Below are 27,125 nucleotides of genomic sequence, written 5' to 3' on the forward strand. Positions count from 1 at the left end.
CCAAGGTGTCTATAGTCTCAGAACATTAATTATAGAAATGAGCTCCTTTGTGGGACAGCAATCAAATGTAATGGTAGTGGATAGACTGGAAGTTGTAAGAATGCTGGTATATATACCCAGATTATATATACCATGGTCTACAGGGCTGTAGTAATACCCGCCTTCCTGTATGGGTCTGAGGCGTGGACGATGTACAGAAGGCACCTCAAGTCGCTGGAGATATATCACCAACGATGTCTCCGCAAGATCCTGCAAATCCCCTGGGAGGACAGACTCTCTAACATCAGTGTCCTCGACCAGGCTAACATCCCCTAAGCAAATGCTTTATGCGGAGCTCCTTCAAGGTAAACGGGCCAAAGGGGGACAGCGGAAACGTTATAAGGACACGCTCAAAGCATCCCTGGTATATTGCAACATCACCACTGACACCTGGGAGACCCTGGCTGCAGACTGCCCGAGGTGGAGAAAGTCCATCCGGGAGGGCGTTGAGCTCTTTGAGTTTCGACGCAAGGAGCATGAAGAGGCCGGGCGCAGGCAGCAGAAGGAGCGCGCGGCAAACCAGCCCTACCGACCCCGTCCCTTGACGGATGTCTTTCCCACCTGTAACAGGGTCTGTGGCTCTCGTATCGGACTGTTCAGCCATCAAAGAACTCACTTTGGGAGTGGAAGCAAGTCCTCCTTTATTCCGAGGGACTGCCTATGATGATATACCCTGACAAGAATATTTATCCAGGGCACCAGATAAATGATGATGAGGAAGGAGGTGGGGAAATAGATTTTTCTTAGCTTTGCTGACACTTTTGTGTCTTTCAAAATAGAAAGTGCTTCTTGTGTGTTTGTTATTTGACACTATCCTGGAGCATTGCTCTAATTCTCTTGTCAAATAAGTCTTAGGCCATTAAGGTATTGTAGTTTTGGTAGAATGCCAAACTCTACCTCATGGTAAATGCAGAAAAATGACTTCAACCCTTCAACAGTCCTCCCAGGATAAATGCACCAAGAAGCATTTAACATGATGCAAGCACCACAAGGCCAAAATGTACAATGGCTTCGCAAAGGTGTCTATGTGCACGTACATAACAAAGTTAAAAGATAAACCTTCCTCTCCTCAATGTAAAAACACAAATGGGACATGTAGTCTTAACAATTAAATCACTAAAATCTTAGAGCAATAGGAGTTGCAAGTGTTTGGGTGGCATCCTTCCATATCCCTCATTGAGTTATAAAGTCAAAAATTACAAAACAATACCGCTATAACTGCCCAGCGATTGCATGTTCTCACAAATGCTTATCTCACTAATTATACTTCTATTGCACTGCTGAGTTTGTGGGAAATACAAATCTTTTCTGTTCTGCGATATCTCTTTTTTTTTCTCTCCTCCTGCTTAATCATAGCCATTCCCTGCAGTGCTGCATTTGCTACATTCAAGGACAAATCAAACAATTTTAGTGCTTGCAATAGAATTTTGAAGCTGCATATTGTAGAAATTCGAATGTGTTACTGTACATTTTGCTTGATTTTTCTTTTAATGTGGAATTGAATGTTTTTAAAATATAAATTTCAGGTTTTACACAAAATCGAGGTGACGGATTCTTTCCAGATTCAAAGCAAGTTGGAGAAGTTCAGAATTTACCAATTAAAATTTTATTTTCTGGATTACAAACTGTATCGACAAGAGAAATGTTTGACACCAGATGATTTATTGCACTATATGGAAACCAGGTAACAGTTTATATAATCATAAAAATTACAGTACAGGCAGCGGCAGTTATTCATGCTGTACCATAGGAACAGGAGTCAGCCATTCACCCCCTCGAGCCTCGGATCATGGCCAATCTGTACCTCAACTCTATTCATCCAGATAACTTAATACCCTTACCTAACAAAAAATCTTATCAATCTCTCTCCTGAAGCAGCTTTCAACAGGTTTTTGGAGAAAATACTTTCAGATTTCCACTATCTACTCTGATGCTGGCTCTGCATCAAAGTTATCTGCACCAATCTAATTTCCTTGTAAAGATGTAATAATATATATTATGTTTGTACGATACTGTGCTGGAGTCTAGCTGTCTGTGTTCAAATGAAAGCTCCCACAGTTCAGTAATTACTTTGTTTATTTAATATTTGTGTGTCCTATAGCTAGACCGTTTCGGCTGCCAAAACATGTTTTGTTTATCAACTCGGAGTAAATTATGTGATTCGTGACCTATAGTTGCATTGTAGATCCCACTTTCTAAGTTCTCTATTGTATTGCTTAAATGTCATATGGGTGGATTTCATAGGAATTGTAAATCAACATTATATTTCTTCACTCAGCACTTCAGGGCAATATAACCAAATTTTAGCAGGAAGTACTTCTCCTTTCTATGTCCTAAATGTGTATATATTTAAAAGAAAACCCTCTTGCCCATTTGGCACGTTTATCATTTGAAGACTTGTGCTGTAACCTCAAGGAATCTCCACACGTATTGTCACACTATTTTCACTAGGCTCACGTCTGACTGCTGCTGAAAAGTGTGCAGATGGCAATTGAGAACAGGATAGGGCTTGGCTGTTATGCCCTACTGCCAGCAATAGAAAGAAAGAAGGACTTGCATTCATCTAGCACCTTTCATGACCTCCGAACGTCCCAATACACGTTACAATACGCACTTTTGAAGTGTAGTCACTGTTGTAATGTAGGAAACGTTGCAGCCAATTTGCACACAGCAATGTGATAATGATCAGATAATATTTTAGGTGTTGGTTGAGGGATAAATATTGGCCAGGACACCGGGGAGAAGTTTCCAGCTTCCCTTCGGAGAGTGCCATGGGATCTTTCACGTCCACCTGAGAAGCAGGCTTGGATTAACGTTTCATACGAAAGATGGCACCTCCGATGTTGCAGCACTGGAGTGGTAGCCTAGATTTTGTGTTCATGTCTGTGAGGGTTGTGCTTGAACCCACAACCTTCTGATTCCTGCCAATTAAGAATGGCCACTTGCTTGGTAGGAGGAGGCTGGTACCTGTGGAACTTGGTCCCTGAGGGAGTCAGTTCCTACGGAATGGGAAAGAGAATGGTGGACCAAATTTTACGGGGGGAAAAAACTTTTGCTAGAAAAAACACGAAAGGAAATCTGGGCTAAACATCCAATGCAGATTGATATTTTTTGGCATAAAACAGTTAAACAGTAGCTCGTGCCATCATTGTTACCAAGGGGTAACACAAATTATATTCCTGCACGAAGGGTTGGTGGCATATGGAATGCTTGTCATAGGAAGCAGTTGAGGCAGAGACCATTGCATCAGGGGAGTCCTGGTAATTCCTCATCTCATGGCACCTCTTGACAACCAAATCGCCACTAAATCGACGGCATCACGTTGATTCTGACAGTAGTTATTAGAATCATAGAAACTTACAGCACAGAAGGAAACCATTTGGTATCCACCTTGTAGAGTTATGTTATGGTAAATTAATTAATTGCAATAGAAGGATAATTGTGGCATGACTAAGAGCACGTTTTACAGTTTTAAAATACTCTTGGTCGATAAAGATGTGAAATCACAATTTTGTGACTTACATAAGATGATAGAGAGAATCGAACCATGAAATAATAAGTACAGAAAGAGGCTGTTCGGCCTATCATGCCTGTGCTGCCTTCCACCATCTTTTCAGGTAGATAGACAGATTTTTGAGCGATAAGGGAGTGAAAAGTTATGGGGAGCAGGCAGGGAAGTGGAACTGAGCCCAAGATCAGATCAGCCATGATCTTATTAAATGCTGGAGCAGGCTCGAGGGGCCGTATGGCTTATTCTTGATCCTATTTCTTATGTTCTTAAGGTGACTCAAGCATTAATTCTTGCCCATGGGGTCCTTGGGGTTAAGGAACTGAAAAGCCTGCACATCAATGTTTCAAAGTCTCTGACTATTTTGTTTTTAATTGTCTTGTAGCACCATGTAGGCTGAAATATCAACTCTACTTTGTCCACATGTCTGCAATTATACACGCTCAGTTACAGTGTCAAATACTCAGCACTCGGCTGGGAAGGAAAATCAGGAAATCTGCCCTGTGGTGAAGGAAGAGTAGAACTCTCATTATCAATATGTTAGCCATAATTTTCCAAAACTGTCTAGATTCAGGAATCATAACTTTTGGATTTGAAAATTGCAAATGTCACTCCATTACTTAAGAAGAGAGGGAGAAGCCAAGTACTGACCTGTCCGTTTAACATCAATTGTGGGGACGTTACTGCAATCTGACCTTAAGGGACAGTGTGATTAAGCATATCAGATGATCAAAGAGAGTCAACATGGATTTGTGAAGAGTAGGTCATGTCTGACTAATCTAGTTGAACTTTTTGAGGAGGTGACGAGCAAGGTTGGATAGTGGAGTCTATGGAGTTGTCTTCTATGGACTTCCAGAAGGCATTTGGATAAGGTTCTACAGAACAGAACAAAATGAGAGCACATGGATTTGGAAGTAACCTTGCAAGATGGGTCAGTAATTGTTTGGGAGGTAGGAGACAGTGCAAGGATAATGGGAATGTTCTCTGAATGGTGGGATGTGACAAGTAGTGGTCCCCATGGATCTGTACTGGGGCCCTATATAATAACTTGTGTGGATGGGATCAGGAGGTTGCAAAGGGACATAGACAGACTAAGTGAATGGACACCAAAGTGAGGTTCAATGTGGGGAAGTGTGAACTCATCCACTTTGGATCTGAGAAAGACATCAAAATGGTGAGAGACGAGTAGCTGTGGAGGAGCCATGGGATTTAGGTGTCCATGCACACAAATTGCTAAAAGTTAGTGCACAGGTGCATAAAGTAATCAAAACAGCTAATGGAATGCTGGCCATAATCTTAAGAGGTTTGGAACTCAAAAGTGAGGAAGTAATGCTTCAGTTGTACAGAGTTTTGGTCAGATCCTACCTGGAGTACTGCATTCAGTTTTGGGCATCAAACCTCAGTAAAGATATATTTGCCTTGGAAGGGGGTACAGCTAAATCATCAAAATGTGGATGGTGGGGGTGGTGGTGGATAGGGTGGGGGGATGGGGATTGTTTGGGGGGGGGGGGTGGGGGCATAATCTTAAAATTAGAGCTAGGTCGTTTAGGCGTGAAATTAAGAAGCTTTTTTCCCACAAAGGGTTGTGGAATTCTGTGGATGTTGTGTCCATTGGAATTTTGAAGATATTGATAGATTTTTGTGAGGTAAGGGTATCCAGGGATATGGAAGAAAAGGTGGGTAAATTACATTGAGGTACAGATCATCTATGATCTAATTGATTAGCGGAACAGGCTCTAGGCACTGAATGGCCGGTTGCTTTTCTTGTGTTCCTAACCTATAGTTGTGCGTATATTTGTTGGGCTTAAATAGAAACCAAGTTGAGTTACTGACTACAAAATCAATTGTATTGTCAGTGATGTTAACTAAATCATTTGAGTCATGCCATTACTATTAAGCAGTTGCAGATGAAATTATTTACTTTTAGCTGTGGTGGTACTAAACGTGCAAGAATACAATAGATTCTCCGGCGATTAGAAGAATGAGAGGAGATCCCATTGAAACACAAGATTCTGAGAGGGATTGACAGGGTAGATGCTGAGAGAAATAAAAACAGGAAATATCCAGCAGGTCGGGCAGCATTTATGGAGAGAGAAAAAGAATGAATGTTTCAGGGCAATGACCTTTCCCCTAGCTGAAGCGTCTAGAACCAGAAGGGGTCTGTTCTCAGAATAGGGGGTCGGCCATTTAGGACTGAGATGATGAGAAATTGTTTTTCTGAGAATTGTGAATCTTTGGAATTCTCTACACCAGAGGGCTACAGATGCTCAGTCGTTGAGTATATTCATTACTGAGATTGATATATTTTTGGACTCTTAAGGGAATCGTGGGATACGGGGATTGGGTGGGAAAGTGGAGTTGAGGTCGAAGATCAGCCAGGATCTTATTGAATGGTGGAGCAGGCTCGAGGGACCGTTTGGCCTACTCCTGCTCCTATTTCTTATATTCTTGTGTTCTTAGACGATACAGTCAGCATTTTCATTGAAATTCACAGCCCCTCAGATGGTAACTCAATGGGCACTTGTGTTCCTTTTTATGGTTACAAACCCCTTTGGCAGATAGTCCCACTGTTGATCTGGAGGTTAGAAATAAGAGGACAGCAGTAGGCTGTCAGGTGTTGTGTGTGTTTTTTGTGTGATTTTTGGAGTGGCTTCATGTGTTGCCCATGCCTTGTTTCTCGACCAGTGACTCACTAGTGTTTTCTTTTTGCCTGTAAGCTCTGGATTTCACATGATCTTTGGTATAGGCTCGTGTGGAGCATAAAGAATGGACCAGCTGGGCTGAATGGCCTGTTTTTGCACTGTACATTCTATATTCCATCCGCTCTCTGCTGAGGCACTAAAGTGTGGCGGAGAGGCACTATTGGTATAAATGCATGACCTCATCTCTCTCATCTGGAAGGAGGAGAGCATGCCGGGAGATCTCAGAGATGCAGTAATCGTGACCATCTTTTAAAAAGGGGATGTCTGACTGCAGCAACTACAGAGGAATCTCCCTGTTATCAGCCATTGGGAAGGTCATCGCTAGAATCCTCCTCAACCGTTTTCTCTGTGTGGCTGAGGAGCTCCTCCCGGAGTCACAGTGCGGATTCCGTCCACTACGGGGTACAACGGACATGATCTTTACGGCGCGACAACTGCAAGAGAAATGCACGGAACAGCAACAACCCATGTACGTGACCGTCTTTGATCTTACAAAGGCCTTTGACACTGTGAACCGTGAGAGACTATAGAGCGTTGTCCTCAGTTTCGGCTGCCCCCAAAAGTTTGGGCCATCCTCCGCCTGCTCCACGACGACATGCAAGCTGCGTTCCTGACCAACGGATCCACCACAGACCCAATCCACATCCGGACCGGGGTCAAGTAGAGCTGCGTTTGCGTACATTCAGAGGCTGGGCTCCCAAGTCATAGTCAACATCTTCACCAAGGCGTACGAAAGCATGGGCCTTACACTAACCAACCTGACCCCGCCACACAGCGCTCCCCGCCCCCCAATCATCAAGATCCACAGCGTGGCCCTGGACAACGTGGACCACTTTCCATACCTCAGGAGCCTATTATCAGCAAGGGCAGACATCGATGATGATGTTCAACACCGCCTCCATTGTGCCAGCGCAGCCTTCGTATGCCTGAGGAAGAGAGTGTTCAAAGGTTAGGCCCTCAAATCTGGCACCAAGCTTATGGTCTACAGGGCTGTCGTGATACCCACCCTCCTGTATGGCTCAGAGACGTGGCCCATACACAGTAGACAATTCAAATCGCTGGAGAAATGCCACCAACGATACCTCCGTAAGATTCTGCAAATCCCCTGGGAGGACAGACGCCCCAACGTTAGTGTCGTCGATCAGGCCAGCATCGAATCACTGACCACACTTGACTAGCTCCGTTGGGCGGGCCACATTGTTCACATGCCTGACACAAGACTGCCAAAGCAAGCACTCTACTCGGGACTCCTGCTCGGCAAGAGAGCCCCAGGTGGGCAAAGAAAATGTTTCAAGGACACCCTCAAAGCCTCCTTGATAAAATGTAACATCCCCACTGACACCTAGGAGTCCCTGGCCAAAGACCGCCCTAAGTGGAGGAAGAGCATCCGGGAGGGCGCTAAGCACCTCAAGTATTGTCGCCGAGAGCATGCAGAAAGCAAGCGCAGGCAGCGGGAGGAGCTTGCGGCAAACCAGACTCCCCACCCTTTCCTTCAATGACTGTCTATCCCACTTGTAACAGAGACTGTAATTCTTGTATTGGACTGTTCAGTCACCTAAGAACTCACTTTTAGAGTGGAAGCAAGTCTTCCTTGATTTCGAGGGACTGCCTATATAATGTCCTGGCCAATATTTATCTCTCAATCAACTTCACTAACATAGTTTATCTGGTTATTATCACATTGCTGTTTATGTGATCTTGTCGTGCGCTAATTGGCTGCCGTGTTTCCTACATAAGAACAGTGACACCACTTCAAAAGTAAATCATTGGATGTAACATGGTTTGGGACATCCTGAGATCATGAAAGGCGCTATATAAATGCAAGTCTTTTTTTATATAATTGTGACCAAGAATTCTTTTCTTTTCAGTGCTTCAGTCTTAAGAAACGTATCACTGTGATGTATTCCAAAATAGGCTGCGGTCTTTTCTGCAGAAGACCTTTCATTGTTGCCCTTGTCTTCTCTCAGGTTCTTCCGACTACTGCTTGAGAGGATCAAGAAGAAGAGCGCCAAGTTGGGTTCATTTAAAGTTGTGAATACGCGGAAAGCTACACAGAAGGATCTGGATCAAGACGCCGGGGAAAGCGATGGGAAACAGGTGAGACTAGGGGCTAGAAATTCTTATCGGGCGGTAGCGAAATAGAACTGAATATTGGCCGCTGTGCATAACGGGTAGTCGATCTGACACTGTCCGTGTTGTGCCGATGCCCGAGACGAACTTCTATTGTATGACCATTACAATACATCTTTTTCAAAAATCTTACAGCCATAAAATATATATTCTGTATTTGAATACTAAATGCATTGCATCATCTTCGAAATTGTTGGCATCTGAATTTATCTTACTTTTAAAATTGTAACTTAATTTACAAACATTTAATTTTATGTGGCACTTTACGGAATGTATCTTTTGCTACAGTTGATCATATTACTACAGTTCCTAATTCCCCTTAGAAATAGAGTGTTGTTGCATTTCTGTTGCTGGACTTTAATCATATGTAATTAAGAATGGCTTACTCCAGAATTTAAATACTTCCGGTTCTTTTCTTTCATATGTGCAACTTCAATGTGCGTTCAAACTTGCAGAATAATTGACATGTTAACACTGAAGATAACCATTGGGCCCATCCTGCCAGCACTGGCCCCCAACAAACCTATCTATTGCCAATTCCCTGCTGTCCCTTACACTTCAGTATTTTTCTTCAAGTGTTTATCTGATCCCCTCCTAAATAACTTGATTGATCTAGCTTCAATAGCCACATGTGCTACTATATTCTATATTCCAGAAACATGCTATGTGAAACCATTAGATCTATCCTCTCCTTTTATATGTTCTGTATTCATAACAAGGGAGTTAGATGTGGCCCTTACGGCTAAAGGGATGGAGAGAAAGCAGAAATGGGGTACTGAAGTTGCATGATCAGCCAAGATCATATTGAATGGTGGTGCAAGTCGAAGGGCCGAATGGCCTACTCCTGCACCTAGTTTCTATGGGCCCAAGTTTCGGGCCGTGCCTAGAACGGCGCAGCCCTGACCTGGACGCCCATTTTTCGCGCCACAAAGTGCGCCTAAAAAAAACTTAGATTCTCTGGCTCCCTGCTGGTCCTCTGGAGTCGGGTGCGGCGCAGCACGAGCTGTAGGGGGCGGAGCTAGGTATCCTGTGCTGAAAACATTGCCGGGACCTCTGCACATACGCGCCCAAAACTGTGTGGGAGGGGCCTGGAGCAAGCAGACCCGAGCCCTGGCCGAATGGCCTCACTGGGGCTGTGTGCATAAGGCTGCCTCCCACGCCCAGCTCCTGCTTCCTCCCGACCCGACTCGGCTCCCGCTCCCCCCCCTCCCCCCACCCCCGGACCGGACTGGACCCGACCCGCGCTCCCCACCCGACCCGACCTGACCTCCCTCTCCCTCCCTCCCTCCCTCCCTCCGCCTCCCCCACCCGAACCGAACCGACCACCTCCCGCCCCCCCACCCGGACTGGACCCGACCCAACCTGACCTCCCTCCCCCCGCCCCCGACACGAACCGACCCGACCCGACCTCCCTCTGCCCACCCCCCGACCCGATCCGCGCTCCCTCCCTCCCCGAACCAACCCGACCTCCCTCCTACCCCGCCCACCCCCCCCGACCCGACCCGCGCTCCCGACCCCGACCCGACCCAACGCCACCTACCTGTAAATCTGGTGCTGGGGACGGGCCCTGCCCGAAGTCTTGGGCCCGGCCGGTTCAGCCTCCCTCCCCCTTCTCCTTCCCCCCCCCCCCCCATCTCCTCCTTCCCCCCCTCCTTCCCCCTCCCTCCCCCCTTCCCCCCCCTCCTTCCCCCTCTCTCCTTCCTCCTCCCTTCCCCCTCCACCTCCCCTCCTCCCCTTCCCCCCTCCTCCCTCCCCTTCCTTCCCCCCCTTTCCCCTTCTCCTCTCCTCCCCTCTTCTCCTTCTCCTCCCCCCCCTTTTCCTCCTCCCTTCTCCTCCCCCTGCCCTTCCCCTTCTCCTCCCCCCTCCCCTCACCCTTCGCCCCCCCTCCCCCCCTCACTCTCCTCCCCCTGACGTCTCCCTCAACCCTCCTCCTCCCCCTCCCCTCGCTGTCAGAAACACAGACACTGACAGACAGAGAGTGAGAGACACAGACAGACAGAGCGATAGAGACACTGACAGAGACACACTGCCGGGGGGGGGCATCCCAGCATGCTGTTGGAGGGCTCCCAGTGCTGCAGTCGGTAAGTAGAAAATGTGTTTTATTTATTGATTTTTTTAAAAAATTGTATCTTATTAATTTTTTTAAAATTGATTTATTGGTTGATTTATTGATGTTTTTATCATTTATTATTGATGATGGCTCTTTATTTGTAAAACTGAAGTGTTTAATGTTTGTAAACTTCCCTTTTAAACTCCCCCCCCCACCCCATTCCCTACGCCTGATTTGTAATCTACGCCTGATTTTCTAAAGTGTAGACAAGGTTTTTTCGAGTGTAGACAAGGTTTTTTCAAGCGTACAAAAATCTTCTCTTACTCCATTCTAAGTTAGTTTGGAGTAAGTTTTCACTGACGAAACTTTGAAAACAGGCGTAAGTGACCGGACACGCCCCCTTTGAAAAAAAAATTCTGTTCCAAAGTGAAACCGTTCTAACTGACTAGAACTGGAACAAACTAAATGCCGAGAATTTGAATTTCTAAGATACTCCGTTCTACACCAGTTGCTCCAAAAAATCAGGAGCAACTGAGGCCGAAACTTGGGCCCTATGTTTCTATCCCCTGGTTAAATTCTGACGGGTTTAGACAGGTTAGATGCAGAAAGAATGTTCCCAATGTTGGGGAGGTCCAGAACCAGGGGTCACAGTCTGAGGATAAGGGATAAGCCATTTAGGACCGAGATGAGGAGAAACTTCTTCACCCAGAGAGTGGTGAACCTGTGGAATTCTCTACCACAGAAAGTAGTTGAGGCCAATTCACTAAATATATTCAAAAGGGAGTTAGATGAAGTCCTTACTACTCGGGGGATCAAGGGTTATGGCGAGAAAGCAGGAAGGGGGTACTGAAGTTTCATGTTCAGCCATGAACTCATTGAATGGCGGTGCAGGCTAGAAGGGCTGAATGGCCTGCTCCTGCACCTATTTTCTATGTTTCTATGTTTCTATGTTACCGATTCACTGAGTGGTTGAAATAACCATTAACCCAACCTCTCAAACTCTTGCAGAAATTTGAACACTTTTCTATTGCATCTGTGCTCCAGTGAACGTGTCTGATCAGCCCCTCTATTTACAATCTGTACTGTCAGATTTTGTACTGTTTCCAAAGGGAATATTATGAGGAAAGAGAAAGTGGGAAATTTGTTACTGCAATTTATTTTATGCAGATTAAAAATTCCATACTTTAAAATGGGAATTACATCCTTTGTTTAATCTAACCTTGGTCCGGGGCAGGTGCCTTATTAGCTGTGGATATTCGGAGTACAATGCTACAAGTAAATTTCAATTTACTTTTCCTATTCGTCATCATTTTTACTATTTTAGATACTAAAGTTTTGATAAACTCATGCAGTCCATTGTTCTTCTCTGTGGAAAGCTGCATTGTTCTGTCTTGTTGGGTACTAAAGAGACATACTATTTCCCTGGGTGTTTCTTTAGCCATAATTTTCTAAAGTACATTCGGTAATGCCATTGATTTAAATGAGCTAATAGCATAAAAATAAAATTCAAGGATGGAAAAAGTCCATTCAGCTCCCTGAAGCTAATTTCTGTAGTATTCTTAACGTTCCCAGCATAGTCACATCCAGTGCAGTGTCCTCGGGATGAGACCCTGTCTGCCCTTCTGAGGATTCGGGTGTGAGTTGAAGAATAGTGTTCTGGCCAGTACTTTTCCTTCAACCAACACCACCTCCTCTTTCTGGACCACTTTATATTTTAAAGCTGTTTTGTCTCTCCAGAACCTCCAATGCACCTTGTTTCTTCTCTCTGATGCTTCTTCCTGGTTCCCAGTCCAATAAACACAGATTTTTTCATTACTTTGAAAACATACAGAGATATTTTCCAGTAATCCACTTCACAAATAATACTGACAAAAGAATGAGGAGAGGCAATATAAGCTAAATGGTACAATTTTAAAGGGGGTGCAGAAATCGAAACTCCCGGCGGTTCACACGCACAAATATTTAAAGGAGGCAGGACAAGTTAATAAGGCTGGTTTAAAAAAAAAAAGCTTTATAAATAGAGGCGTAGAGTATAAAAACAAGAAAGTTAAGAGTATAAATCACTGGTTCGGCCTCAGCCAGAATATTGTGTCCTATTCTGGGCACCACACTTTAGAAAAGATGTCAAGGCCTTGGAGAGGATGCCGAGGATATTGACCAGAATGGTCCCAGAGATGAAGAACTTCAGTTGTGTGGAGAGAATAGAGAAGCTGGGGTTGCTCACCTTAGAGTAGAGAAGCTTAACCTGGGAGATTTAATATAGATTTTCAAAATTATAAAGGGTTTTGATAGAGTAAATAAGGAAAAACTGTTTCCACTGGCTGGAAGTTCACCAGAGGACACAGATTTAAGGTAATTGGCAAAAGACCCAGTGGGGAGATGAGGAGAAATGTTTTGCTCAGCGAGTTGTTATGATCTGGAATGCACTGCCTGAAAGGCTGATGGAAGCAGATTCAATAATAACTTTCAAAAGGGAATTGGATAAATACTTAAAAAGGAAAAATTTGCAGGCTATAGGGAAAGAGCAGGGGGAGTGGGACTAATTGGATAGCTCTTTCAAAGAGCCGGCTCAGGCACAATGGGTACGATTCTCGGATTGGGCTTTGTGGCCTTGATCTGTTAATAATTCTTACTCGGGATGGGTCTAAACTCTGTGTGCTTATCTTGGTGGTTGACGATAATGGAATAGTTGAGGGTTACTGATCGCGTAAGGAATCCACAATGTTCTATTGGCTCAGTTTGATGCTAACGTTGTAATTAAACAATTCTGCAGTTGTGGTTGAATCGCTGCCCTGACTATTTTACATCGTTCAGTAAATCGTTCTGTCTGGCATTTCGCTGTTGAGGCCCGGTTGAATTTTTGCCATTTTTTTTCTCTTTGCATCATCATTCAAATTTATTTTTTAAAGGCACAGGACGACCGTGTTCCTGAGGGTGAAGAAGAGGCCCCTATTGTTGATGCGGAAGCAGATGAAGGAGATGCCGATGCCACTGAAACCAAAAGGCGCGAAAAACAGGAAGAAGAGGTATAACCCGTGAGACTGAGAGCTACGTGGAAAGCACGTTTCTAGAGGTGGTCACCCTTCACAAATAGATATAAATCACTATGATTTGATAGCCATTCCAGAAACGTGGTTGCAAGGTGACCAGGACTGGGAACTAAATAGTCAGGAGTACTTGACAATCCAGAAGGACAGACAGACAGGAAAAGAAGATGGGGTAGCTCTGTTGATAAAGGATGGAATCACTGCAATAGTGAGAAATTATATTGGCTCAAATGATCAGGATGTTGAAACAGTTTGGGTGGAGATAAGGAATAATAAGGGAAAAAGTCACTGGTGGACGTAGTCTATAGGCCCCCTAACAGTAGCAACTCTGTTGGTCGGAGTATAAACCAGGAAATGGGGGCTTGTAAAAAGGGAGTAGCAATAATCATGGGTGATTTTAACCTCCATATTGATTGGACAAATCAAATTAGTCAGGGTAGCCTTGAGGAAGAGTTCATAAGGGACGGGTTCCTTGAGTAGTATGTAACAGAACCAACCAGGGGGCAGGCTATCTTAGATCTGGTCCTGTGTAATCAGGCAGGATTACTAAACAATCTCCTAATAAAGGATCTCCTTGGAATGAGTGATCATAGCATGGTTGAATTTCAAATTCAGATGGAGGGTGAGAAAGTTGGATCTCTAACCAGCGTACTAAGCTTAAATAAAGGAGACTACAAAGGTATGAGGGCAGAGTTGGCTAAAGAGGACTGGGAAAATAGATTAAAATGTAGGATGGTTGATGAACATTGGTGTACATTTAAGGAGATATTTCACAAATCTCAAGAAAAATATATTCCAGTGAGGAGGAAAGGGTGGACAAGGAAAGCTAGCCATCCGTGGCTAACTGAAGAAATAAAGGACGGTATCCAATTAAAAACAAAGGTAGACAAAGTGGCCAAAACTAGTGGGAGGACAGAAGATTGGGAAGCTTTTAAAAACCAGCAAAGAATTACACAAAAAATGATTAAGAAAGGGAAGATAGACTATGAAAGTAAAGTAGCACGAAATATAAAAACAGCACGAGTTCCTATAGATCTATAAAAAAGAAAAGAGTGGCTAAAGTAAATGCTGGTCCCTTAGAGGACGAGACCGGGGAATTAGTAATGGGGAACATGGAGATGGCAGAAACTCTGAACAAATATTTTGTATCAGTCTTTATGGTAGAGGACACTAATAATATCCCAACAGAGGATAGTCAAGGGGCTATAGGCGGGGAGGAACTTAAAACAATCACAATCACTAAGGAGGTGGTACTCAGTAAGATAATGGGACTAAAGGTGGATAAATCCCCTGGACCTGATGGCTTGCATCCTAGGGTCTTAAGAGAAGTAGCGGCAGGAATTGTGGATGCATTGGTTGTAATTTACCAACATTCCCAGGATTCTGGGGAGGTCCCAGCAGATTGGAAAACCGCAAATGTAACGCCCCTATTTAAAAAAAGAAGGCAGACAAAAAGCAGGAAACTATAGACCAGTTAACCTAACATCTGTGGTTGGGAAAATGTTGGAGTCCATTATTAAAGAAGCAGTAGCAGGATATTTGGAAAAACATAATTCGGTCAGGTGGAGTCAGCATGGATTTATGAAGGGGAAGTCATGTTTGATAAATTTGCTGGAATTCTTTGAGAATGTAGCAAACAGGGTGGATAAAGGGGAACCAGTGGATGTGGTGTATTTGAACTTTCAGAAGGCATTTGACAAGATGCCACATAAAAGATATACTGCACAAGATAAAAGTTCACGGGGTTGAGGTTAATATATTAGCATGGATAGAGGATTGGCTAACTAACAGAAAACAGAGAGTCGGGATAAATGGTTCATTCTCTGGTTGGCAATCAGTAACTAGTGGGGTGCTGGGACCCCAACTATTTACAATCTATACTAATGACTAGGAAGAAGGGACTGAGTGTAACATAGCCAAGTTTTCTGACGATACAAAGATGGGAGAAAAAACAATGTGTGAGGAGGACACAAAAAATCTGAAAAAGGACATAGACAGGCTAAATGAGTGGACAAAAATTTGACAGATGGAGTATAATGTTGAAAAGTATAAGGTTATGCACTTTGGTAGAAAGAATCAAAGAGCAAGTTATTATTTAAATGGAGAAAAATTGCAAAGTGCTTCAGTACAGCGGGACCTGGGGGTACTTGTGCACGAAACACAAAAGGTTAGTGATCAGGAAGGCCGATTAATTGCAACGGGGATGGAGTATAAAAGCAAGGAAGTCTTACAGGGTATTGATGAAGCCACACCTGGAATACTGCGTACAGTTTTGGTTTCCATATTTACGAAAGGATATACTTGTCTTGGAGGCAGTTCACAGAAGGTTCACTCGGTTGATTCCGGAGATGAGGGGGTTGACTTATGAGGAAAGGTTGAGTAGATTGGGCCTCTACTCATTGGATTTCAGAAGAATGAGAGGCGATCTTATCGAAACATATAAGATTATGTGGGGGCTTGACAAGGTGGATGCAGAGAGGGGAGACTAAAACTAGGGGACATAATCTTAGAATAAGGGGCTGCCCATTTAAAACAGAGATGAGGAGGAATTTCTTCTCAGGGTTGTGAATCTGGAATTCGTTGCCTCAGAGAGTGTGGAAGCTGGGTCATTGAGTAGATTTAAGACACAAATAGACAGTTTCTTAACTGATAAGGGGTTATGGGGAGCAGGCAGGGAAGTGGACCTGAGTCCATGATCGGATCAGCCATGATTGTATTGAATGGCGGAGCAGGCTCGAGCAGGCCTACTCCTGCTCCTATTTCTTATGTTCTTACAAATTGAACCTAAATTATCATATGTGGCTTTTGGTTTCAAGCTGAGAAGTGTTCAGCAAGACAGACGCATTCTTGTTTACTATAAGATTCTCAACTATAAGATCATTCGCAGACTCCTAATTTACTGAATAAGTCACCTGCAATTCCTGGGGTCTGTATTCCACAATTCGGTCTGTGTGTAATAATTGCTGCTGTTTTTAGGTAATGAAATCAAATTCTGTTTTCATTTCATTACCTAAAAACAGCAGCAATTCTGTTTTCATTTCATGGGATTACGAGATTTTCTGGGATTACATTTTTTTTAAGCAATCCTATTTCAGAATTCTGTCATCTTTCACCTCTCCCCCTCCCCCAACCAAGAAGTATCTTAATCCTAGAGCTTTTCTCTTGCTCAGCAAAGAAGATATTTATTTTCCATACACTAAGAATAGTCTTTTGTTTAGGATTAGCCTTGGAAAGTGGTAGGATGTTTTTTTACTCTGCTTTGAGAGGGATTTTTCAATTAGAAATTATTTCAGCTCTTGCACTGGGTGACCAAAGGGTCTCTCCCATTAGAAGTTGTACCCTTTCTTTATAATTTCACCATCTCTGTATGTCGAAGGTTCTTGAATCAGACTTACGTGACATGATTCTTCATCCCACAAGGAGTTATTAGTGCAATTCATAAGAATTAGGAGCATGAGTAGGCCATTCGGCCCCTCGAGCCTGCTCTGCCATTCAATAAGATCATGGCTGATCTTCTACCTCAACTCCACTTTCCTGCACTATCCCCATATCCCTTGATTTCCTTAATATCCGAATATCTATCGATCTCTGTCTTGAATATATTCAAGGACTGAGCTTCCACAGCCCTCTGGGGTAGAGAATTCCAAAGATTCACCACCCTCTGAGTAAAGAAGTTTCTCCTCATCTCAGTCCTAAATGGCCGACCCCTTATTCTGAAACTGTGACCCCTGGTTCTAGACTCCCCAACCAGGGGAAACATCCTCCCCGAATCCATCCTGTAAGAATGTTGTATGTTTCAATAGATCACCTCTCATTCTTCTAAATTCTAGAGAATATAGGCCTAGTCTACTCAATCTCTCCTGAGAGGACAATCACCCCCATCCCAAGAATCAGTCAGATGAACCTTCGTTGCACTCTCTCTATGGCAAGTTTATCCTTCCTTAGGTAAGGAGACCAAAACTATACACAATACTCCAGGTGCGATCTCACCAGGGCCGTATATAATTGAAGTAAGATGTTTTTACTCTTATACTCAAATCCTCTTGTAATAAAGGCCAACATACCATTTGCTTTCTTAATTGCTTGCTGTACCTGCATGTTAACTTTGTGATTCGTGTACAATTCAAATGAGACAATAGTCCTCTGCTGCTGGGGCGAAGGTTGAATGTTCTCTTTGGTGGCCAGTAGGCCAGGGATGAACAGGGGAGGATGAATATTCCTCGTGTCTGCGTAATCACTTTAAGGAAATGAGATCATGGTTGACCTGTACCTCAACTCCATATAAGGCTGGAGGAAATTGGAGCGGTAGGTGGGATCAAACCGTGGAGAGCTAGGGTGAGAGTTTTAAAGCTGAGCCACTCCTATCCTCCATGGCTCAGTAGCACACAGGGAGTGAAGGGTTATGGGGAGCGGAAGGGCAGGGAAGTGGAGCTGAGTCCATGATCAGATCAGTCATGATCTTATTAAATGGCGGTGCAGGCTCGAGGGGCCAAATGGCCTACTCTTGCTCCTATTTCTCATGTTCTTACACCAGACATTGAATTTGCCCACTGAGTTATGGGGAGGAGCTGATTGTGCAATTAATTTACTTCTTGTGGTTCTCCTTTAGGTTGATTATGACAGCGAGGAAGAGGAGACCAGAGACAATGCAGAAGAACCAGAAGAGAAGGAAGATGAAGATTTTCCAGGTAGCGAACAAAATGAAGCCATCGATCAAGACTCTTCTGAATATCCTTGTCATTTTAAAAAGAACGACAAAGGGAAGAAGAGAAGCAAACAGGATGCCACAGAGGGCATGGATGGGCTGAGAGTGAATGCGGTGATAAATTTACATTCTGCTATTGAAGATTATAAATATGATACAAGTGACAGCCTTTGGTGTGAGGTAAGACAACAAGGCTAATATAATAAAAAGTGAAAAATTGCAGCTGACTCTTCAACGGGCTGAGGTTTATATTGTAACAAAACGGATTTAGTCCAAAGACCACACTGTTCTGTGCAGTCAGTCTTCAATCAGTATAGTGCCTGCTGCAGTGTGTGCGCGTGGGGGAGTCGCATGAGTTGGAAGGGTGGGGGGATAAATCAAGGTGAGCAAAATGGAGAATACTTCAACAATAATAGCAACAATGAAATTCAATGCTGAGAAGTATGAGGTGATACATTTTGGTAGGAAGAATGAGGAGAGACCATACACAATAAATAATGCAATTTTAATGGGGGTGCAAGAACAGAGATCTGGGGATGTTTGTGGCAGGACAGGTTAACAAAGCAAATAATAAAGCACATGGGATCCTGGGCTTTATAAATAGAGGCATAGAATACAAAAGCCAGGAAGTTATACTAAACCTAGATAAAACACAAGTTCAGCCCCAGCTTGAGTACTGTGTCCAATTATGGGCACCACAAGTTTTAGGAAGGACATGAAGGCTTTAGAGAAGGTACAGAAGAGATTTACTAGAATGGTTCCAGGGATGAGAGAATACAGTTATGTGGATAGATTAGGGAAGTCTATCTAGGGGTTGTTCTCCTTGGAGCAGAGAAAGCCAAGAGGAGATTTGACAGGGGTGTTTAAAATCATGAAGGATTTAGATAGAGTAAATAAAGAAAAACTGTTTACAATGGCTGAAGGGTCAATAATGAGAGGGCACAGATTTAAGGTGACAAAAGAACCAGAGGCGACACGAGGAAAAACTTTCTTACACAACGAGTGGTAAAGATTTTGAATGCACAGCATTTGGAATGATCAGGTGGTGGATACAGATTCAAAAGGTAATTGGATAAATATTTGAAAGAGAAAACATTGCAGGGATATGAGAAAAAGCGGCGGAGTGGGACTAACTAGATTGCTCTTCGAAATAGCTGGCGCAGACTCGATGGGACGAATGGCCTCCTGTGCTGTACTATTCTATAGTTCTATAACATAAGGTCTGTAATGAATCTTTTTGTTACGTGAAGCAATGCTTAAAATTCACTGACACTAGCAAGGGTGCATTGTTCTACAATGATGTGATTCCCATTGGAACTCAAGCCTCTAAATTAATTTGAGAACATTCTTGCTGATTGTTGAGTGCTGTTTTACAGGCGTAAAAGTACCACAGTGACTTTTTGCACTGGTGAAACATTGACTGCTTTAAAAGTACAGTTACAGCGGAAACTAACAGAATAAAATATTCCTAAACTGCCTCTGCAGTCAGCTTCTCTTTATGCCAGATAGGATTTTGAGGCTAAAAGTTTGCTTGAAGCCAAATTTGCTCTGTGTTGGTAAATTAGATTTTAAACCACTTCGTTTAAAGTGCTAAAGCATGTATGGGACGGAGATGCCTGGAGACCTGTTGTACTGGCATCAGTGCAGCACTGCAACAGGACAGGACATTTGGCCGCCAGTTTGTCCCAGCCCTCACACCGCCTCCCCCAGCCCCCCCACCCCAAATCTAGGGCACGGGGTTGTTTCCATAAAGAGGGCAGGTGCGCACGTCTTTTACAGCACACTCTAGCTGTCAGCCCTACAGGCCCAGGAGTTTGAGTGACACTTTACAGCTCCTTTGAGTGAGCAAGGGGGCGGGTAATTCTGGATGAAGATCGTCGAGTTTTATTTATGAAGGAGCCGTTTGGCAGCAGCCGCTTTCCTAATGGCAGTTCATTGCCATTGGGGAAACCATCATTGCGGGCCCCACTTGCGCCAATGGCACAAATGCCCAGGACAAAGGAGGCAGACTGATGCAACTCCCAGTGGCTGATGTCATCCTAACCACCTCTTTTGACTGGGGCACAGATGAAAGAAATATTTGCATCTTCCCGTCCCAATTTCTCAGCGGGCAAAATGAAAACAGCGGCGACATGGCAGAACCTGGTCCCACCCCTGATTCTTCCCCCACAGCCATCTTCGGAACCCCAGCTGCATATTTAAAGAAGGGCTTCGCTGGCTTCTGGAGGTTGTCCCTCTCGCCTGCTCCGAAGAGCAGGTTAAGATCAAAACACGTGGGACGACAGCGGGATTGATGTGGGTATGTCCCATAGGAACTTTCACCACCCACACAGTTTCTGCCAGACGGTCAGGGTTAGTATGGTGCCTAAAGAAGTGACATTAGATCAGTACCTCACAAACTCGTGACGGACAAGGGCAAGCAGACGTATGGGAACACCACCACACTCATTCAGCTCCGCTGGGCAGGCCACATCATTCGCATGCCAGACACGAGACTCCCAAAGCAAGTGCTCTAGTCGGAGCTACTTCACGGCAAACGAGCCAAAGGTGGGCAGTGGAAGCGTTAGAAGGACACCCTCAAAGCCTTCCTGACAAAGTGCGACATCCCCACTGACACCTGGGAGTCCCTGGCCATAGACCGCCCTAAGTGGAGGAAGTGCATCCGGGAGGGTGCTGAGCACCTCGAGTCTCATCGCCGAGAGCATGCAGAAATCAAGCGCAGGCAGTGGAAAGAGCGTGCGGCAAACCAGTCCCACCCACCCCTTCCCTCAACGACTATCTGTCCCACCTGTATCAGAGTCTGTGGTTCTCGTATTGGACTGTTCAGCCACCAAAGAACTCACTTCAGGAGTGGAAGCAAGTCTTCCTCGATTCCGAGGGACTGCCTGTGATGATGATGATGACCTCCCAAACCTGTGAAGGGCAAGCAGACGTATGGGAACACCACCACCTGCAAGTTCCCCTCCAAGTTATACACCATCCTGACTTGGAAATATATTGCCGTTCCTTCAGCGTCGCTGGGTCAAATTCCTGGAACTCCGTCACTAACAGCACTCTGGGAGAATCATCACCACAAGGACTGCAGCGGCTCAAGAAGGCAGCTTTAAACCACCTTCTCAAGGGCAATTAGGGATGGGCAATAAATGCTGGTCTTGTTAGCGATGCACACATTCCAGGAATGAATAAAAAAACAATGAATATGAATATATATATACACACGCAGAACACTACACTGCACAACCCAGTTACCCATAAGCAGTGCTTAGATGGGTCTCCATCGGCCAACACATGGATGTTAATACTACAACCACATGTGGTTTGCAGGCCCAGATATCTCAGTTGTATGTGTGTTTTTGATTCTTGCAATCTAGTTTGTTCTGTTTGAATTTTGTCGGCTTGGAGTTTTGAAAAGGGCTGGTCTTAGTACTGTTGATTCATTGGCAAATAGTTCCTGCCAAGATCTATTGGTATCTGCATCTTGGGATATATTAGTGGAACATGGCTTTACACTTTATATGTGGCCTGTGAGGCTTTGTGCACCCAAGTGTCCCACAAAGGCAAAAAGCAGCATTGTTAAACACATTGGCCCCAAGTTTCCACATGATTTGCTCCTGATTTTTAGGAGCAACTGGTGGAGAATGGAGTATCTTAGAAATCGCAATTCTCCACATTTAAGTTTTCTGCAGTTCTAGTCATGTAGAACAGTTTCACTTTGGAACAGAATTTTCTTTTCAAAAGGGGGCGTGTCCAGCCATTGACGCCTGATTTGAAAGTTTCCACAGTGAAAACGTACTCCAAACTAACTTAGAATGGAGCAAGTGAAGATTTTTATAGGCCTGAAAAAACCTTGTCTACACATTAAAAAAATCAGGCGCAGGTTACAAGTTAGGCGTCCAGAACGAGGTGGGGGGGGGGGGGTGCGGAGGGAAGTCATTACATTCTACAATAAATCCATAGTTATACTTATACAAATATTATACAAATAATTCCAACCTGAATAAAAATTTATAATCAAAGAAAAGATTAAATAAACCATGTTCCTACCTGTGTGAAAGTGCTTCAGGCAGGGAGAAGGCTGCAGGAAGCCTCAGAAGTTGAGGCAGTCGTTTCCGACGGCGGGGGGGAGGCAGTGAGGAGGCAGCCATTCCCGACGGTAGGGCGGGGGGGAGGCAGGGAGAAGGCTGCAGGAAGCCTCAGAAGTTGAGGCAGCCATTCCCGACGGCAGGGGGAGGGGGAGGCCCCCCTGCCGTCAGTCGGGCCCGTCGGGAAACGGCTGCCTCAACTTCTGAGGCTTCCTGCAGCCTTCTCACTGCTGCAAGAAGCCTCAGTGCTGATCATGGAAGGGCAATGTGGTTTTATTAAAAAATGTTAAAAATTGAACAGCTACAAAGATCTACAAAAATGGCCGAGTGCCAATGTTTCCTTCACACTGCGCGTGCGCGAACGCTCCAACACGCACGCGCAGGGTTGCCGACGTGAAAAAAACTCATTTAAATAGTACCCGCCCCCTCCTACTTACAAAATCGGCGCGAGTGGTAGTCTCCGCCCCCTGGGCGCCACGCCAAGCAGACATCGAGCTGCAAAGCGCTTGAGAATAGCGTGTTTTTTTTTTCAGGCGCCATTTTCGGCACGAAAAATGTGCGTCCAGCTCGGAGGGGCACCTGTTTTGCCACGTGTGGAAAATTGGGGCCATAAAAACTATATTAATGGATTGCATTCCAATTTAATTTGGAACTTTATTTTTTTTCCTGCTATTAATTTTGCTGGAATTGCTCATTTTTTCTTGTGATTTAATAAATGTGGACAGGTTATTTTGAAATAAGAATCAGCCGTTTTTGTGCCAAAACTAACCCTGGGCCAGTAGCCCAAAAAATAGTTTGGGTTCTGAACAGATGTTCCTGAGCGTTTTTTGTTGAAACTGTTAATAAGAAGATACATTCCAATGATTATATTGTTTGCCCTGCAGGTTAAACTGAAACTTCCCATTATGAAGGTGCACTTTGACCTGTCCTCGCTGGTTATGTCAATGGCACAAAGTGCAGTGGTTTATGAAACCAGAGGAATCACTCGTTGCCTCTTAAATGAAACGACCAACAGAAGAGGAGAGAAGGAATTGGTTTTGAATACGGAGGGAATAAACCTCACTGAGATGTTCAAGTATGACGATGTACGTACAACGTTTTGACTGTCACTTTTGTCTTGTAACTTGTAATGGGGACAGATGACGGTTTATGTTTCTAGCTAGAGCTTGAACTCGAAACATAGGAACAGGCGTAGGCCATTCAGCCCCTTGAGCCTGTTCTGCCACTCAATGAGATCATGGCTGATCTGTGACCTAACTCCATACATATACCCACCTTTGTCCCATTATCCCTTTGGTTAACCAATAGCTTTGGTTAACAAAAATCTATCAATCTCAGATTTAAAATAGCAATTGACCCAGCATCAACTGCCGTTTGCAGAAGAGAGTTCCAACCTTTTAACATCCTTTGTGTGTAGAAGTGTTTCCTAACTTCACTCCTGAAAGGCCTTGCTCTAATTTTTAGGCTATGTCCCCAGTCCTAGAATCCTGAACCAGCAGCAGTAGTTTCTCTCTATCTACCCTATCAGTTCCCCTTAATATCTTCGATCAAAGAGGATTGCAAATGAGCCTAACAGTAAGGTAACCTGACTGTCTTCATCAACCGCACCTCTTCCCCTCAACGCCCAGAAGGTTGAAATCTGCCAGGATTGCACTGATTAAGCATGTGACTGGGTGCTTTCTTGTACACCCACAGCTAAGGTATGGATGCCACTGAGTCCAAGGCCGGGCAGAAAGCAGGGCCTGGGGATATAGCTTTGGAAAATAACTTTAAAAAAAAAAAAGAACTGTATGAGGGCAGGGCAGGTTATTTCAACCATTGTGCGGTCTCAGCATTCAAGTGGTACCCCTATCCTTGCTGAACTTCATTTCATGGTTTTGGCATTTTTAGTGTATATCTTGGAACCTGAGACAAAAATAAATCCACTGGAAAAAAAAAACAGACCAAAAAACCCCATCAGAAAAAAGTAGATTCTTGCTGCCCAGCTTTGATCGAAAGTAGGAAACCGGTAACTTGCTCAAAAAACACAATTTGACAGAACAAAAGGAAACCACTGATCTTGGCTGCTAATCACCATGGCACAATGAGCATCCTGGTTTACTCCTGTGCCAGGCTTGCATCAACCAATCTGTGGTCTGCCTCAGGTCAGAAACTTGTGGTGGGTTGAAGCGCACGCATGAACGAACCCCTGTCAAAAAGGATTTGGATACATTCCTGAAAAGAAAACATTTGCAGAGCTACGGGGAAAGATGGGACTAGAACATATAAGAACATAAGAAATAGGAGCACGAGTAGGCCATTTGGCCCCTCGAGCCTGCCCCGACATTCAATAAACTCTCGAGGGTACAGAATTCCACAGATTCACGACCCTCAGAGAAGAAATTCCTCTTAATTTCCGTTTTAAATGGTCGACCCCTTATTCTGAAACGATGCCCCCAAGGTCTCGATTCCCCCACGAGGGGAAACATCCTCTCTGCATCTACCCTGGCAAGCTCCATCTCAGAATCGTGTACGTTTTTTATACGACTAATTGGGTAGCTCTTTCAAAGATCTGCCGCAGGCACGATAGGCTGAATGACCGCTTTCTGCCTGCGTGATTCTATGCTCCTTCATAATTCAGATGCAATGTCTAATTTTCTTTTAAATCTATTTCTACTCTCTGTTCTACTGGCCTTCCCCAATAATGTATTCCCCTTTGCGGATATAGCTGTAGCAAGACTTCCCTGCTTCTATACTCCATCCCCTTTGCAATAAAGGCCAAGATACCATTGGCCTTCCTGATCACTTGCTGTACCTGCATATTATCCTTTTGTGTTTCATGCACAAGTACCCCTAGGTCCCGCTGTACTGTGGCACTTTGCAATCTTTCTCCATTTAAATAATAACTTGCTCTTTGATTTTTTTCTGCCAAAGTGCATGACCTCACACTTTCCAACATTATACTTCATCTGCCAAATTTTTGGCCACTCACTTAGCCTGTCTATGTCCTTATGCAGATTTTTTGTGTCCTCCTCACACATTGCTTTTCTCCCATCTTTGTATCGTCAGCAAACTTGGCTACGTTACACTCAGTCGCTTGTTCCAAGTCGTTAATATAGATTGTAAATAGTTGGGATCCCAGCACTGATCCCTGCAGCACCCCACTAGTTACTGGTTGCCAACCAGAGAATGAACCATTTATCCCGATTCTCTATTCTCTGTTAGTTAGCCAATCCTCTATTCATGCTAATATATTACCTCCAACCCCGTGAACTTTTATCTTGTGCAGTAACCTTTACTGTGGCACCATGTCAAATGCTTCGAATGCTGCCATTGTCTTCACCAAAGTTTTGCATTAGGTCACAAGAATCAGTGTCCCTGACGACTACATGTGCGGGACATGTATCCGGCTGCAGCTCCTCACAGACCGCGTTGCTGCATTGGAGCTGTGGGTGGATTCACTCGAGCATCCATGATGCTGGGAATGCCGTCAATAGCACGTTTAGTGAGTTGGCCACACCGCAGGAAAAGGTTACACAGGCAGATAGCAAATGGGTGACCAACAGGAAGAGCAGTGGAAGGAAAGTAGTGCAGGGGTCCCCTGTGGTCATCCCCCTGCAAAACAGGTACACGGCTTTGGGTACTGTTGAGGCGGATGACTCATCAGGGGAGAGCAGCAGCAGCCAAGTTCATGGCACCGTGGGTGGCTCTGCTGCACAGGAGGGCAGGTAAAAGAGTGGGAGAGCTATAGTGGTAGGGGATTCTATTGTAAAGGGAATAGATAGGCATTTCTGCGGCCGCAATCGAGACTCCAGGATGGTATGTTGCCTCCCTGGTGCAAGGGTCAAGGATGTCTCAGAGCGGCTGCAGGACATTTTGAAGGGGGAGGGTGAACAGTTAGTTGTTGTGGTGCGTATAGGTACCAACGATATAGGTAATAAATGGGATGAAGTCCTACAAGCAAAATTTAGGGAGCTAGGAGTTAAATTAAAAAGTAGGACCTCAAAGGTAGTAATCTCAGAATTGCTACTAGTGCCACGTGCTAGTCAGAGCAGGAATCGCAGGATAGCTCAGATGAGTACGTGGCTTGAGGAGTGGTGCAGAAGGGAGGGATTCAAATTCCTGGGACATTGGAACCAGTTCTGGGGGAGGTGGGACCAGTACAAACCGGACAGTCTGCAGCTGGGCAGGACCGGAACGAATGTCCTACGGGGAGTGTTTGCTAGTGCTGTTGGGGAGGGGTTAAACTAATATGTCAGGGGGATGGGAACCTATGCAGGGAGACAGAGGGAAGAAGAATGGGGCAGAAGCAAAAGATAGAAAGAAGAAAGGTAAAAGTGGAGGGCAGAGAAACCCAAGATAAAAATCACAAAGGACCATATTACAGCAAAACTCTAAAAGGGCAAAGTGTGTTAAAAAAACAAGCCTGAAGGCTCTGTGCCTCAATGCGAGGATTTTTTGTAATAAGGTGGACGAATTAACTGCACAGGCAGCAATTAATGAATATGATATAATTGGTATCACGGAGACATGGCTCCAGGGTGACTATGGCTGGGAACTCAACATTCAGGGGTATTCAACAATCAGGAACGAAAAGAAGGTGGGGTAGTGTTGCTGGTTAAAGAGGAGATTAACGCAATAGTAAGGATGATGTGGAATCTGTATGGGTGGAGCTGCGGCATACCAAGGGGCAGTCAACGCTGGTGGGAGTTGTGTACAGACCACTAAACGGTAGTAGTGAGGTTGGGGACAGCATGAAACAAGAAATTAGGGAGGCGTGCAATAAAGGTACAGCAGTTATCATGGGTGACTTTAATCTGCATAGAGATTGGGCTAACCAAACTGGTAGCAATACGGTGGAGGAGGATTTCCTGGAGTGTTAT

General features: G+C 44.5%; 1 protein-coding gene across 1 annotated transcript in view; it reads left to right on the top strand.

The window, feature by feature from the left end:
* The window catches only part of LOC139253265 (DNA-directed RNA polymerase I subunit RPA1-like), a 102,522-nt gene that overhangs the window by 51,827 nt on the left and 23,570 nt on the right, over positions 1-27,125 (top strand). The window contains exons 18-22 of the mRNA XM_070873475.1: positions 1,566-1,723; positions 8,217-8,346; positions 13,339-13,455; positions 18,086-18,361; positions 23,148-23,348. Of these exons, the coding sequence (XP_070729576.1) occupies positions 1,566-1,723; positions 8,217-8,346; positions 13,339-13,455; positions 18,086-18,361; positions 23,148-23,348 (882 nt within the window). The remainder of the gene's footprint in view (positions 1-1,565; positions 1,724-8,216; positions 8,347-13,338; positions 13,456-18,085; positions 18,362-23,147; positions 23,349-27,125) is intronic.

This window comes from Pristiophorus japonicus, unplaced genomic scaffold (genome assembly GCF_044704955.1).
Source record: "Pristiophorus japonicus isolate sPriJap1 unplaced genomic scaffold, sPriJap1.hap1 HAP1_SCAFFOLD_487, whole genome shotgun sequence".
Classification (NCBI taxonomy): Eukaryota; Metazoa; Chordata; class Chondrichthyes; family Pristiophoridae; genus Pristiophorus; species Pristiophorus japonicus.